This window comes from Elgaria multicarinata, chromosome 6 (assembly GCF_023053635.1).
Source record: "Elgaria multicarinata webbii isolate HBS135686 ecotype San Diego chromosome 6, rElgMul1.1.pri, whole genome shotgun sequence".
NCBI classification, from domain to species: domain Eukaryota; kingdom Metazoa; phylum Chordata; class Lepidosauria; order Squamata; family Anguidae; genus Elgaria; species Elgaria multicarinata.
The window spans coordinates 26,508,348-26,524,485 of NC_086176.1; the positions used below are offsets into that span (position 1 = coordinate 26,508,348).

At 41.1% G+C, this 16,138-nt stretch overlaps 1 protein-coding gene across 2 annotated transcripts in view; it reads left to right on the forward strand.

Moving 5' to 3' along the window:
• Positions 1-16,138, forward strand: part of PALM2AKAP2 (PALM2 and AKAP2 fusion) — a 278,607-nt gene that overhangs the window by 118,357 nt on the left and 144,112 nt on the right. The window contains exons 6-7 of one of the 2 annotated variants that reach the window (XM_063129172.1): positions 430-531; positions 7,004-7,994. In XM_063129172.1, coding sequence (XP_062985242.1) covers positions 430-531; positions 7,004-7,728 — 827 coding nt within the window. In that variant the 3' untranslated portion in view covers positions 7,729-7,994. Of the gene's footprint in view, positions 1-429; positions 532-7,003; positions 7,995-16,138 lie in introns of those variants that run through there. The other variant, XM_063129169.1, reaches the window with a different exon arrangement.

A 16,138-nucleotide genomic window follows, 5' to 3' on the forward strand; every position in this document is an offset into this window, starting at 1 on the left:
AGATGTACAGAAAACCATAAATAAATAATACCTTCTATTACATTGGAAAGGGTTAGTACTCAGATGTTAGCAATTAAACTTATCATTTGAGCTACAGATACATAACATATTATTGATTCTTTATGTTATGTAAGATTCATTCCTGTTTGGTTTGGTTTTCAGAGGTCACTGACCTGATAAAATCTAGAACCTCCGAACCTGGTTTCGTGTACATACAACTTAAAAACAGTTTTTAGTCATCTGGTCTTTCTCCCTCCAACCTCAGCTAGACTATTGAATGGCAATCAAAGCACAGTGACTCTGCGTTTTGCTTGCTTTGGTCCAATTATCTGGCACAAAGCTTTTGATGTCTATTGTTTGGGGTGATAAGTTAGGAACTCTGCTGCCTAAGCATACATCTAACTGTATGTCCTGTTCTCTGACAACCAGATGCAGTAAATTACATTTACTCCCAGATCCCTGAACTCACAACCCTCTATTCACGAACAACAGAGCCAGTTCCTGGGAAAGACGGAACAAGCAGGGTAACTGGTAAGTCTCAATGGAGCACGGATTATTCTTTCGGCCATTGCATCAGACATTATCATTTTTAAACATATTAAATTTCCTGTGACTAATGCCCAGTTGTAGTTGAAATAGGAGCAAACAGTTTTTTGTTGTTGGTGTTGTTTGTGTGTGTATGTGTGTGTGTTTTTAATTGATGGGGTAGTCACAACGGTTAGAGCCTGAACGAGCTACCATGAGAGAGAGGATATTACACATGTGTAAATAAGTAGCCAAGAGAAAAACCCAGACATTTTGATCTGCCTATTTAGAAATGTATGTGTCAAGAACATTCATTTCCACAGGCAAGGCTATTGTGGAAAAGTGATCATTGACCTGATTCTGGAAGAAGCTGGTAGGATTCTGTGAGTACAATCCAGAGGACAGTAGACATGCTTAGGTATCAAATGAAATCAATGGGATGTGTTGCAAGTCAATGCTTAACAGATTGGCTCTATACCTGTTTACTCAGATCTAAGTCGCATTTAGTGTACTGGTACTTACTTACACCCAAATAAGCGTGCACAGGACTACAGCTTACATTCCACTGACTTTCATGGAATTCCACAATTTTTATGTAAAAAGCAGCACTAGCATTGTTTCAAGGTTTATTGCATGTTTCAAGCATGGAAAAAATAAGTTTGTGAAAAACAAGAGGCACACAAGTTTCCAACTCTTTTAAGAGGTGGAATCCAGGTGGGACTCGATTCTCATGAAGCACCAGGTAGATTATATGCTTTTGCTACCTAGGCTGATAAAGTCACATTGGCTTTACCCATTGCTCAGGGTGAGTGATTCAGTAATACTACAAAAACATACAATCTAACTAAATGTGTCCAGGGGGAAAAATAGAAGTGGTGGTCTTCAAATGTAGCTGTCACTTCAGAGAAGCATAGAATAGTAGAGTTGGAAGGGGCCTAAAAGGCCATCGAGTCCAACCCCCTGCTCAATGCAGGAATCCACCCTACAGCATACTTGACAGATGGTTGTCCAGCTGCCTCTTGAATGTCCAGCTGCCTCTGGACATTCAAGAGGCAGCTGTAGCACAAACTGATGGCTGTGTTTTTGAATGAGTTGTTCCACATGTAAACAAAATAACAAGTCTATGTTGGGGTTCCTCTTATTTTCAAGTAAGTGGGGAGATCCATGCGGGGAGATCTCCACAGAGGAGGAAACATGGACAGAAAGGTCTGGGTGCTAGTAGCTGACATGGTACCTCCATCTGAGAAACCTCAAATGTGAGGTAAACAGTGGGTAAATCTTGCTTACAATCCTTGCCCCACACAACCTGCTCAGGACATAACATTGTAAAGGCCAGTATCCAAAGGGGCACTTATGCCTCCACCAATTCTCCTGTGCACTGCCAATTCCATTGAGCAAGTAGCCCCACCACTTATGCAAGGGAGATTTAGGAAGCCCCGAAACAAGCAGAAACTCTCATTTCTGGAAGGAGGCAGATCAGTGGAACTTTTTTACGTGAGCTCCACCAAACTGCCTCCTTCCAGAAACAAGTGTTTCCATTTGTTTTGGGGCTTCTTCGGGGGAGCACTAAATCTCCCTTGTGCAAGCGGTAGGACGGAATCAGTGGGACCCACCACCAGGGCCAACACTTCCATTAGGCTAACTAGGCAGCCACCTAGAGTGCAGACCTCAGAGGGGCACAGTACTTCCCTTTAAGGGTCATAGTTTTATACAAAAGTAGCTTTTTTACCAAAAAAAAAACATAATAAAAGGAAAATATAGTTCAAAAACTTCTTGAACAGCTGAATCGAAATTGGCAATTTGTGTGTGTGGGGGGGGGGGTTCCAAGTATCTTGCCTTGCCTAGGGTCTGACACTGGCTCTGCACCATTTGCAGAAAGGAATCGCTGGGGCAGAAGCACCCCATTGGATACTGCCCACAGAATACAATGGGAAATAAAGGGAAATTACAGAAAAGGCTAGGGGGTGGAGGCTTATATTTAAGGTGGGGCTAAATCATCCCAGATGAATTTCTGACATTGCAGATGAGGTGGGGTGGAGAAAAGCCTCCTAAAGATCACAAGGGAGGGCTGAATGTTGTGTGGGAGTTGAAGTTTCAGGGTATTTATATTAGATGAGGTGGCTGGTTGATTTTTCTTCTTTCTTTCCTTTTTTAAAAATGTAACTTCAAAGATAAGCTGCAGCTGGGTAGCCATGCTGCCGCACACTTTAAAATTGGAGCCTCAAATGCCCCTTGGAATGATGGAATGTGATTATATACTGCTGTTTCTAGGGGCATTGTATGGGGACAGCTCAATCAGTCTTTTTCCAGTCCATATCACTTTCTAATAAGTCTGTTCCATCCCATTTCAACATTAATCTGCAATTTTAAAAACTCCATATGAAAATTGTATTTAAACACATATTTAGATAATATTTTTCAAGTGTGTTCTTTCTTCAGATAGGCTGTTCTGAACATATTTTATCTCAAGATATGCATCTTTAAATGCATTGTGATTTTGTGTGTGTGTGTGTGTGTGCTGAGAAGTGTGAAATGGAATGGATAGCTATGTTCTGATCCACTCATTAGCTCAAGATGTGGGGATTTTTATCAGAATTCACGGGGATAGAAGTCTGCAAGCATCCTTATTACTACATGAGACCATCTTTATTATAGATGCTATAGTGTCCATGTGAATACAGAAGCTGACCAGCCCCCATTGTAGAATATGTGACCGATGCTGGGTCAAAGAAGCACAATTAAAAACAAGTTGTGTTGTTTGTGTTCAATATCTCTTTCGAAAGTGCTGCAAAGCTAATGGGCACCACAGAGGAATACACAACATTGGAGCGTTTTATAGTTATCTAATGTGGGCCGGTTGCATTGGAATTCTCATGACACAACACAGTACATTCAACCACAGCTGGTCATGAGTCCCAGAGTAGTCATTATGCTTGCTTGGTGTTTCGTGGAAAAAGGAAGAGGGGTGGTGAGGTCTGTTGAGAAGACAAGATGTTTTCGTCGTCATCCTTGTAACAAACTTGCAATCAGACTGCCATCCTCAACAAGGCACAAGAGTATTACAACTCTATCTGGATATCACAGTCCTTTGCAAATCAATCTTCTTTCAAATTAATGAAAATGACTGCTTCTCCCTATTCTTTTATTATTATAAACCATTTCTTAACGTCTTTGTTCTTATAAAATAGTTTACAGCCTGATTCTATGTGTGTAAACTGAGTTCAGTGAGATTTAGGGCCATACGGGGTATTTGCTTGATATACAGTATGTGGCTATATATCACTTTTCCCTCAAATTAATTACAGGCAGGGGTTGAATCCTGGAATGCAGCACATGGAAAGGGGGGGGGAATGCACCACATGTGAGCAAACATCACTATCCCTGTGTGGCTAGAACGCTTTGATAAAAAGTCCCCATTGCTGCCAATGGGGAGCTTTTAACTAAGGGCACGGCTAGACAGGGAGGGTTGAAAGGGTTGATCTCACGATTTTATGACTGCGAGATCGCCCTCCTCGTCTACACGCAGCGCGCGACATCGTGGCTGCCACTTTGGAATTTTTTTAATTTATTTTTTAAATTAAAGCAAAAGGAGCACACGAGCACTTGGAACGACTGGTAAGTTTTTTAAAAAAAACTCGCACGCCCCCCACTCCACCACCAATGGGCACAAAGTTCCTGAGGAGCTCCGTGCCCCCATGCCCTGAGGAGCTCCCGGGATGCCCTGTGCATCAAGTGGATGCACCACATCCCTGTGCATCATGGGATGCACAGGGATGATCCCGGGGTGATCACCAGGATATCGCCCTGTCTAGCCATGCCCCACTTAATTGTAGAGCTCTTTGTACAATTTATTTGAGAAGGAAGGAAGGAGGGAGGGAAGGCATTCTTTTCCTGGCTGTACCTTGCAGAAAGAATGGCCTTAAAGAAGTCAACTCAGGAGCGTAACTTTAATACGCTCAGAATATCAAAAGTCCGTTCATGTTCTCTAACAATGGTACCTGATATTTTGAATGTGGTGCATTTAGATCATAAACTGCCATGAGCCCTGCAAGTGGGCCAGACCTGGAACTGAAATGGAAAAATTAAATAGAAATAAACAATAGATTGAACTGCCAGTAGGTGATGGGGAGCTGACGGGGAGGCAGACTTTGGCTCAGTATCCATGGCATCTCCATATGCCTCCTTCCTATGTGTGCCAGTTCCTTCTGTCTCTTTATCAAGGTCTCCATTTTCTAAAAGTACATGGAATCTCCCTTTAATAGCAGTATTTCCTGATTGACAAGTTTGGTTGTAAACTTGTTTGGTTTACAATGGGTTCTAAAAGGAAATCATTGGATATGTGTTACCAGCTGGCAGCTAGAATTACTGGGGCGAAGAACCAGCATGAGAAGTCAAAAGCCCTTGGCTAGATCCTGAAAAAAAATGCCAACTTTTCTTTAGTTGTGAAAAATAGTGTGTGTTAGGGTGATTTGCAATGTAAGGTACAAGCTCTTTCCTGCCTCATGCCGTTTCAATTTAGTTTTTGTGTATAGCTTTGGGATGGTTCATACATGATGCATACTCATCACCTGATGAATAGGGTATCAAGAGGTGACTTGCACATGTGAATGGGTGGTCATAGATGAGATACTTTATTACAGAAAGAACCTTCATATCTCGCCATATCGTAGAATACACTACTTTTCAGTGGAGTCAGTCCAGACATTCCATTTCCAGATATCATTCATACAGTAATCATATGTGCCGTGATACTGGCCTGCATATAGTCAGTAAGTGTAGAGAAACAAGGTGATGTTACATACATGTGTGAACCAAACCCCAGTTGAATCAGGAAATGGAAGACCCATAGGCTATGTATTTTCCATATTGTTTGATAGTGCTAAAAAGCTGGAGGGCAATTTCTTGCTGTGCTTGTGTATTTCATTTCTGCTCCCTCCATTTCCATTTAATCTCTCCCCATTCTCAGAGCTGGGTTAAGACAAAACACTAAAGCCAAACTGCTCCTCTTTATCAGTCTTCGGGCCCTTCCAGACAGAGGGCTCTTAGCATATCATACTAAAGGCATTGAGCAGCTATTATACTTTTCCTTCCTTAAAGGATATTATTATTATTATTATTATTATTATTATTATTATTATTATTATTATTATTATTATTATTTTGTGCTGGTGATAAGGAAAAAGATGAAAGAAGTGGTGGCAAAACAGAAATTGAAGATGACACTGTCTGAACCAAAATGTAAAATTCCATGAATGAGGCAGGGCGAATGTACAATACAAGCCTCATTTGGAAGCACCCTATCTAATTTGCCATGAGGAAGATCAAACGGATCAGCCCTTTGCTTTTGGTAGGCAGGAGGGATAGGGTCTAAATCCCTGGAGGAAATATTTGTAAGCAAGGAAGCACATCTTTGATACTGGAAGGCAGGGCTGTGTGTGCTCTCTGCCAAATTTTGCAGCTTGCATAAATTAATATACCCAAGCAAGTGTGCAATATTTCCTTTATCTGCGTAACTTACTCTGTTTCTGGTAGTGATGGGGTAAGAACCTGGCACTGAAGCCCTGGTTATTGGAATCTTATTGAGCAACTCCTCTGGTTTCTGTTTTTGCCACACACTTTCAGGTATATCTTCACAGCCATAAGGTCTAGACAATTTCTAGCTGAGATTCTCAGGAAGCTGCGTTTTGTACCTCATACCACTTTTTGTGGCTTTTCTGCACTCTTTCAGAATTATAGTATATTCTCATTCCTGCCCTATACGTAAGAACATAAGTGCCCTGCTGGATCAGACCAAGGGTCCGTCTAGTCTAGCACTCTGTTCACACAGTGGCCAACCAACCATCGGCCAGGGATGAACCAGCAGGACATGGTGCAACATGGTGCAACCCATGTTCCCCAGAAACTGGTGCATACAGGCTGCACTCCCTGACACTTACTTATGGGGTGCAATGAGTTATGGATATAACATGCAGCTTTGTCAGTCCTGTGGGAACTTCTGATGATATGGAAGTTCTACTGCACTGACTCTCAAAGGAACATCTGACATTGATGAAGAAGCTCTCCATGTCACCAGAATTTTCCATGTGATTCTTAGTGCTTCATGTTATAGCCCCATTGTGTAGATGCAGCCAAAGCTTGGATAACAAACATATGCACTGGTCTTAAGATTTTGTTCATGTTGGTAAAAGTGCTTGCTTGTCACCTCCCTAACTTAACACAGTGTCTTCAAAACAGATAACATTAGGAAGCTACCTGCTCAGGCACATGGAAGGTATGGCTAGCACCAATTGCATCGACTGCTGTAGGATAACCACTGCTTCTCTTCACAGTATGCACTGCAGCTCTAACATAGAATGCTTGGCGCTTTAGGGAACTGCTTCTGTGGGGGGCACCGTTGTCTGCTTGTCTGTTTGGCAATTAACCATTCACATGCTTTTTGTTGTTGTAACATGCACTTCCTCTCTTGTTTCCATTCAAGCTTTGTACAGCATGGAAATTAATGTGGAGAAAGACAAACAGACAGGAGAGACCAAGATTCTCTCTGCATCCCCCATTGGCCCAGAGGCTGCCCATCAAAGAGGAATCAAAGTCTATGACGATGGTACCAAAGTAGTCTATGAGATGCACTCTGGAGGCATGGTGGTAGAAAATGGCGTGCATAAGTTAAGCTCAAAGGATGTAGATGAACTTATTCAGAAGGCTGGACAATCAAGTATAAAAGGAGGGACTGTGTCAATAGCAGATGGAAACCTCAGCCATATGAAGGAACAGATTCTTTGCAAGGAAGCAAAACTAGAGATGGTGCACAAGACCAGCAAAAGGCATTCTGGGAACCCCCGACATCAAGCAAAACTCTCTGGGGAGGAAGTCCCTGAAGCCAGCACAGATCACCCAGTAACAATGATATTTATGGGTTACCAAAATATTGATGATGAAGATGAGACCAAAAAGGTGCTGGGCTATGATGAGACAATCAAGGCTGAACTGGTCCTCATTGACGAAGATGACGAGAAGTCATTGCGTGAGAAGACGGTGACTGATGTGTCGACCATGGATGGAAATGCTGCTGAGTTGGTTTCTGGGAGGCCCTTGTCAGACACAACAGAGCCCTCCTCACCAGAGGGGAAAGAAGAAAGCCTACCAATGGAGAAAGTCCCAGGTACAGAAAAGAAAAAGCGCTGTCAATGCTGTATTGTCATGTGACCACCTCTCCCTTTCTTCCTCTTCTTCTGAGCAGCTCCTGCTCCATCACTCCCTTAGACCTCACTGTATTTTTCTAACTGCAATACTGTGAACTGGAAGTGACTGCCTCCATTGCCTTGCAGTTGGGTTGCTCTGATTTTTCTAGCTCTTCAAGGGAGATGAATCGTGAGAATATGATTCCTCACCAAATGCACTGTTTTAGGATTATTTTTAATGGGTGAGAGAGAAACGGAAAGTGAACACACACAAAATTCCACTTTCGTATTTGAAACAGATCTATCTAGATCTATATCAATATATAATATATGAATATGCATAGATGGATGTGTGTTAATATGCATATTTATGTATTGCATATATTTATAGAACTTATAAATGTATATGAAGAATTTTACTTTATATATCTAGCAGGTATGATCAGCCTCCGACGATTACGCAGGACTCTTAAGTTTCACATCCGTGTGAGCCTTAAACTGCATTTTAATGTTTTGGTGGGTGTGTGCGTGTGTGTTTTTTAAAAAAATAGGTTTTATTTTTTACTGGGGCAAGGGGAGGGCACCTGGTCATGTTACGGTTTTGATATCATAAACTTCAGGCCCTTCTTTCCCCAATGGATTTCACAGGTTTGTTTTGTTCTGAATTCTGGATGCTGTTCAACAAGACATGCTCTCCGGGATAATCTCCAAAAAAAAAAAAAAGTTGGGGCTTGTGAAAGAACAGGGCTGGGTGGATGGGTCATATCCAGCAGGCTCAACCCAACAAGTACCTCTGCTATGCATCCTCGATTCGTTTTGCTGGGTTCTGCAGAGGGTTTCTGCAAAAGCTTCATTGAGAGGAATGAATGTTCCACAGCAGTGGTGCTTGCTTAACACCTTGCCCTCCTTCAAGCAGAGTTCAGGGAGGGTAAGAGTGTTGGCTTCAATGGGACTTGTATGCATACAACTTGTACGTTGGATTAAAGCTGCTTCCCCCAATCTGCTGCCCTCCAGGTGTGGTGGATTGCAATTCCCATCATTTCCGGCCAACATGCTGGCTCGGAATGATGGGCATTTCAGTTCAAGGCATCCAGGTTGTGGAAGGCTGAATTATCCTATGGAGTTTATTTTCAACATTGAAAGCTGAACATTGCTCATCTCCACTAACTGAAGCGAGCAAAAGTGAGGTTGGATTCTTTTTCTGCCTAGAAAATAAAGTGTTGATTGATTTTAAATTGGCCTTATCTAAATCTTCCAGCTTACAGTATTGTGCATCTGCTCCATCTCCTTACATTCAAACTGGAATACATGTGTTGTGAACACGGGACCTGTGGCTGCCACAACGGAAGGGTAGACATTGACTTGCTTTTCAGTAACAGTGCCTATACATGTTTGTGGCCTGCTTGCTATTGCCTTGGCATGTGAGACATTCTTTTGGAGTGTACTTCAAATATGTACCCATAATTACCATGTGATGTGTGAGAAAAGTAAAAAAAAAAAGTTCATTTTTTTTCCAAGGGGAAAAGGTCCCAGTTCTCAAGCAAAACAGGGATGCTGACATCTTCAACTGGAGCAAGCAATGTTTATTGAAGTGCTTTTAATACCCATAGAGTGCTTCAGGTAGAAATGAGAGCTGCATGCCCCAAAGAATGGACCAATTGGAGACGTTGGTGTCTTGCATTGCCAAAAGGGGTTTCACAGTCCTGCTGCTTAAATGACTGGAGTGGGCACCTAGAATTCCATTTACCTAAGTTGAGTCATATTTCTCCTAAAGAGTCTTGCTTGTTTCCCTAAAAGTTCAGCAACATATCTTATAATGCTCTCATTTCAACATGAAAAAATGCTCTGTGAATCATAAAAGTCACACAAAGAAAGGTCATTGTCACCTTCACCTGGTTATCTTGTTGGTCATATTCAGACATTAATGTCCCTGGGGAGAGAATAGGAGCAGGTCTTGGGCTCACATGCTCCCTCCCGGTACATCATCACTGTGTACGAAAGTGAACATCTAATGGAAGGTCCCATAACTCTGACTGAGATACCTTCTGACCATGAATGGTTATCTCCTTGAAACAAGGGGTGAGGAACCTGTGCTCACCCAGATGTAGTTGGACTCCAAGTCCCATCAGCCCCAGCCACATGGCTAACAACATCTGAAGAATCACAGGTTCCTTACCCCTGCTCTCTAAACCCTAAAGAGAGCTTAATCGCTTAAGGTTATAGGAAATCCCACATTCACAAAATCAGACTCCCCTGTTTGGTCTTTCACTTCTCCCCTCAGTGAAAGCAGGGAAGGTGGGAGAACTGAGTGCATGAGCCTGAGGCCTGCTGTCACTCTCTCCCTTAGGACAGACCCATTGTTTCAAACAAGCATTTCTTGATCAATGCATCTTTTTCAATGCACACTCATGTGCAATGCACACTCATGTAGAACTCCCATTTGAAGCCCACTGGGGTTGTGTTCTGGTAAGCTTTTGCTCCTCCAAGGCCATGATTTGCAATGGTAGTTTCTGATTGCTGTAACTGATAGATGATCCTCCTCCTAGAGGCACTTTACCTGAGAATATACCCTTTTGATGAAGTCTCAGCTGGAAAGAGGCATGAGTGGATTCATTATAATTTGAATTTGATGGAAAATATCTTGACTATAATGAACCTCCCTATGGCCTTTGTCCATCCAATATTTCTCGAGAAGATAGTCCTGACTCATAGCAATGTATGTGAAATTCAGATTAGAAACTATACTTTCTAGTGCCATTAAAATCATTTCAACCAAGGAGGGGGTTTAATAAGTCTATGGAAAGAGCATAAACCCAACATCAATCTCACGGGACACTGAAGTTGTTTTTCACAATGTACCTGTTCTCTCTTGGATGGTGCTTTTACTGTATTAACTGTTAGCTTTAAGCATTGTGTTGAACAATGTTTTGCTCTGAACTCTTTTCTTTCTGTGCCATTAAGAAAGATGCCTCTGCATGGTAACTTCATGTAAGGAATACTAAAACCAGCCACACTCGGGTTTGCAAGATATACCACATCCTGGTCTTAAAACACATCTACTTGGTGGTATGTTCCACTTGATTTCAGTTGAACTTACTTCCACATAAGTGTGCTTAAGATCACAGCCTTAAAAAGGTAGATCAGATTTTTGAAGGATAGATTCTCTTTCATGCAACTTTTCTTTTGTATTTATAGAGTACAGTAATTAGAAAACCAATGTTCATAATCTAAATGATAAAATATAAAGAATTAAAGCAAACAGATCAAACTGAACTTCCAGTGGTACTTACAGTGCAATCCTGTACATGCCTATTCAGAAGTAAGACTCATTGAGTTTAATGGGATTTACTCCCAGGTAAATGAGGTTAGGATTGCAGCCTAAGGAAGGTTTCCTAATGACCCCTGTATTTGTTCCTGAATTAGATAATGGCATGCATTCGTTAATATTCATTCTCGTTCCATTTTTGTTTCTGTGACACAGTCTAGTTTCCATAAAAAGTCCATTTTAGAAGGAATCTGCTATTTTCCACCCTTATGCAAACTTAATTTTTGCCAATGTTAATATATTCCAAACCAATTCAGCATCCTTCTTAGCTACAATGTACTTCAAATAGCCTAGCAAAGGAACCAAAGTATCTAGGAAAGGAAAGGAACCTCTCGTGCAAGCACTGAGTCATTACTGACTCTTGGAGGGACGCCAGCTTTCCCTGACATTTTCTTGGCAGGCCTTATAGCGGGGTGGTTTGCCGTTGCCTTCCCCGGCCATTATTACCTTTCCCCCAGCTAGCTGGGTACTCATTTTACCGACCTCAGAAGGATGGAAGGCTGAGTCGACCTGAGCCGGCTGCCTGAAACCAGCTTCCGCTGGGATCGAACTCAGGCCGTGGGGAGAGTTTCCCATGCAACTTTTCAAGTTATCCCAACAGTCAATGAAATCGAAGTAGAAAATGGTGACCATCTGCTACTCCTGCCAAGCTTATACTTGCCTAGGTAACATTACATAACGTTACTATTGGGATGAAGTATTTGCCAGTTAATAAAACAGTGGAGGTCTTGAAAAGATTGGGGGTTCACAGCAACTTAATTCATTTAGCATCAACATGTGTACCAGGGGGGATCTACACTACTGCTTTTAAAGCGCTTTAAAGCACTTTGAAAACGTTTTGAAACCTGTATATGCAGTGTGTCCTGGGCCCCAACAATTGTCAAAACTGTAATAAAGCGCTTTAAAGCAGTAGTGTAGATCCCCCCCCCAGGTAAAACTCCTGGAAGGTTTGAGGGCACAGCAAAGTTTAATGCACTTTGGTTAGACATAGAGCACAAAAAATAGACTATTTTTTTCTGATACAGGAAAAAATGGAGTTCCACTGATTGCAGTTTAGATTTTAATAATATCCTTGGTGGTCAGCATCCTGCATTTATTCGTGTATGCCAAGCCAATGTGAAACCAGATAAACTATTATTTTTAGGAGGTAATTTAAAACGGACTCTTTAACATTTGTCAAAGACTAGTTTCATATCAAGAACACACACAAAAATTGAAAACAGTGTACATGAACCAACTGAAGTTAAGCACATTTACATTCCACTGAAATCAACAGGTGGGTCCACTGAAATCAACAGGCTGTGTAGATTTAACCCTGCTGGCCCTAATTTCTTCTCAAAGAGTTTTAGAACCTCACCTTGATGTTTTTCTAAAGCATTGGACCCAGGCCAAAGGTGCTTCCAGATGAGGCTCTTGTTGTGTAATCGCACGGCCTCAAACATGGAACTTTACAAGGAGTCTAGAGCCAGATCTACACCAAGCAGTATATGACACTTTGAAAACGGTATATGAAGTGTGTCCTGGGCCCCAACAGTTGTCACTACTGTTATAAACCATTTTATATCAATAGTGTGGATCCTGCCTTGATGTTGTCATCTTCCATTTGTAACTTTCCCGTATTTTTCTTCTGATTCATCCAACCTTTTCTTACCACAAAAAAATCCTTTAAGGAGGGAAAGCTACACAATGCCTTTCTATCAATTGTGCTGGGAGCTGTTTATCTGGAAGCACACCGAGTTAGCCAAACTTGACTGCCATTGAAATCAATGGAACAAAGTTAGTCATGACTTAACTTAAATCCCAATTAACTAAGCTCAACTAACTTAATCTGGATGCAACCCATGATGTCTAATTAAGTCTGCAGTCCGCCCAAAAAATTTTTTTAAATGTGAAGCACATTTACATGAGTGAATATGTAGGTTCGAATCTAAATCTTCATAACAACCCGATATGTATATGACCTAGATTAATGGTCTTCAACTGGTGGGACACAACCCCAAAGTGTTTGTGAGATCAATTCAGATGGGTTGCAGCAAAGCTGTTGCTGCCATGTTGAGCATGGAGAAAATTATGAAAGTGGTCCAGGTTGGGAGTCTGATGTGGGTCATGGGTCTGGACCAGTTGAAGACCACTGACCTAGATGATGAGAGATTGGTACTCTCAGTTTAAAGTTAGATAAGGCTGTATATATACATGGGGAGAATTTCTCCACATGAAAATGAATGGTGCAAACCACATGTGAACTGGAGTGACTAGGTTGGGGCAATGACAGAGAGGCCTTAGCTAGACCTAAGGTTTATCCCGGGATCATCCCTGTTCATGTAAATGACACACAGGATATCCCAGGAGCAGGCAGGGACGACCCCGGGACAATCCCGGGATTAACCTTAGGTCTAGCTAAGGCCAGAGAGAGAGAGATCAATCTGGAATCACTGAATTTCAACCCAATTTTATTTTTTACCCACTATTCTTCACCTCCAGAAATAGAATTGTGTTGGAAAGTACAAAGCAAAGAGTCCAGTCAATCTAAGAATAGAAAGAGCCAAGGTTTCATGCTTTCACAATGGTGACCATCTAAATTACACATTTGTGTCTTTTTTATACCACTTTAACTGTAATGACATCCCCAAAAGAATCCTGAGAATTGTAAACTGAGGAGTTCACCGAGAATTTCATTCCCATCTCTTGCACCTCTCACAGAACTATAGTTCCCAGTTGCAGACTGTAATGTAGATACCCCTTAGAGAGCTTTGATGCCTTTTCAACAAGATTTCTATATCTGTATCATGATTATGTGTTTGTAATTCCAGCACAGAAAAATACTTTTAAGCAAGAAGTATAGACAGAATGGATTAAATTCACGACAGTTTGGCACAATGAATATTTCGCCTTAACTTTTGTAAATAAAAAAAATAAGAGAGAGAAAAAAAATCTTTTCAGCATGTTTTCCTAGAATAAAACCTGTACAATGTTTTATATTTTGTATTTTCAAAGTTTCTACAAATTTACCTTAGTTTTCATAAATACTTTTCTTTCATTCTTTTTTTTTTCTTTTTTGGCAAAATCACTACATCCTTTTTGATTAAAGAAAGAAAGAAAGAAGCATAAAATAGAACCATCATACTGACCAAGCATCCCCTTTCAATTAAAGTAATATCAATACAGAAAGAAAAGAATTACAGGGTTGTTTTTCTTTTGGTTTCCTGTGGCTGATGTACTGTATGGTATACGTTTACATAACTCCTCCGGTTTGCCTTTGTGATATTATCTAAATGAATGACAAAACTAGATATGATGTGCCATTGGACAGATTGCCTTAGAATTCTCTTAATTTTCAATTTTTTTCCTAGGTTCCCACTCCACCCTGTCCCTCAATGCAGGCTATGTTCCAAAGCTGTATAAACACAACATTCTCTTTCAGTCTCCTTTCTGATCCAAAAAGGCACAATTCTTCCTCAGAAACAAAAATGGAATGGCACGATATGGGAATTCCACTATCCTCCTTGATCCATAGTGACGTAATAGGAAAGACAGGAAAATGGTGCATTCTGCACAAGTCATTTATTGATAGTGTTGTTTTGCCAGATTGCTTAATACAGGCAACCATTTAGAGTCACTTTAAAAAGCAGTTAATCTCTGTCACTCCCCAGTTTTCCTAAATTTCTGCCTGGGAGCAGCAGTGTGGTAAAAGCCTGCTTATCAGTTGGATACAGCCAGTCCAGTTTGCCAAATGGGTGTAATAGGTTGTTACACCACTTCGTAACGGCTGTCTGCATTCATCCTCTGTCCCCATTGCAAGGTTGATGGGTTGGGTGATGAAGATCCAAATAATAATATGGTTTGTAGATATTGCTATAATCCTATTTAAAGAAGAGGATGGACCAACGCCAGTACATTTCCCAGGAGCACAACCAGCCATTTCATAGTGTTATGGAAGTAAGTATGGATAAAGGTGGATTTAATATGCAACAAATGCTAGCAACAGTTAGAGCCAACATTTTCATAACTCCCCTCAACACCTGCTGCTAGTTCAGCCTGATGACATTGGGCTGCATGGTTCTTCAGCAAATGGGTGTCCTAAAGCTTTGTTTACTGAGTTCCCACAAATCTGGTGATAGGGGTTTATTTATTTAACATTTATAGAGTTCTTTTATAAAACTTCTGAGTTCTTAGGGCAGAATTATTTGTAGGAAGGAGGGGTTGCTTAACCGTTCCCTGTTCAGTGAATCTGCACTGTAAATTCTCACATCTTTTCCTCCCTGGGCAAAATTATTTCTAGTCTTGGAGCCATGCTGGAGGGGAGGAAATGCTTAAAAATGGCCAGAAGGGCATTTGCAGGGGGAATTAGGCTATCTGGGAAAGAGTTAGAACACCCCTCCATCCCACCCACTGGTTTTTCCCCCCTACAAATGCCCCTCACCCTGCATTAATATCATAAGACAAACACAAAGTTGGGAACCCTACATGTGCTTCACAAGGTATAGCTCTGATCTTAGTCTCATCTTGTATGACCTCATTGATGGGTCTTAGCAAACTATTTGGGCCTTACAGATATTCAGAGTTCTGACATAAGAATCGGACAGAAGTTGGACAAAATTATATGATAGTTTAATACTTATTCCAGTTATGTCAAGAGTCGAAACAAATGTCATCTGAGCTAAATTTTGGGTGTACATCTGCACGTTCATTTAAAAATATTTTAAGAAAAAGTCATTTATATAACAATATCCAGATTCACTTTTTGAGACCAGGATATGGATACAGAGGGAATCCTTGCTTGATCATTTTTTAATATCTCCCCTTCGTGATAGATGTTTATGATCACCTGCCTCTCTCATCAAGCATTTTTCTCTCAACAAAGCTAAGCACTGGAAGGAGAGCTTAGTAGAGTGGCCATATCTGCCTACTTTGCAGAGGTCCTCCTTTGAAAAGCAGCCAAATGACAGTCCTGTATCCGTAGGCATCTTCTATCTGAAGGGCTGTCCAGCCAAGTTAAAGAACTTAAAGTTAAAGAACTTTAAAGGACAGCAGGAATCAGTAGGTACACAGTTCACCAGATCAAAATATTAAATCTATTGAAATTAGTATTATTAAAATTTCTTAGATGCCT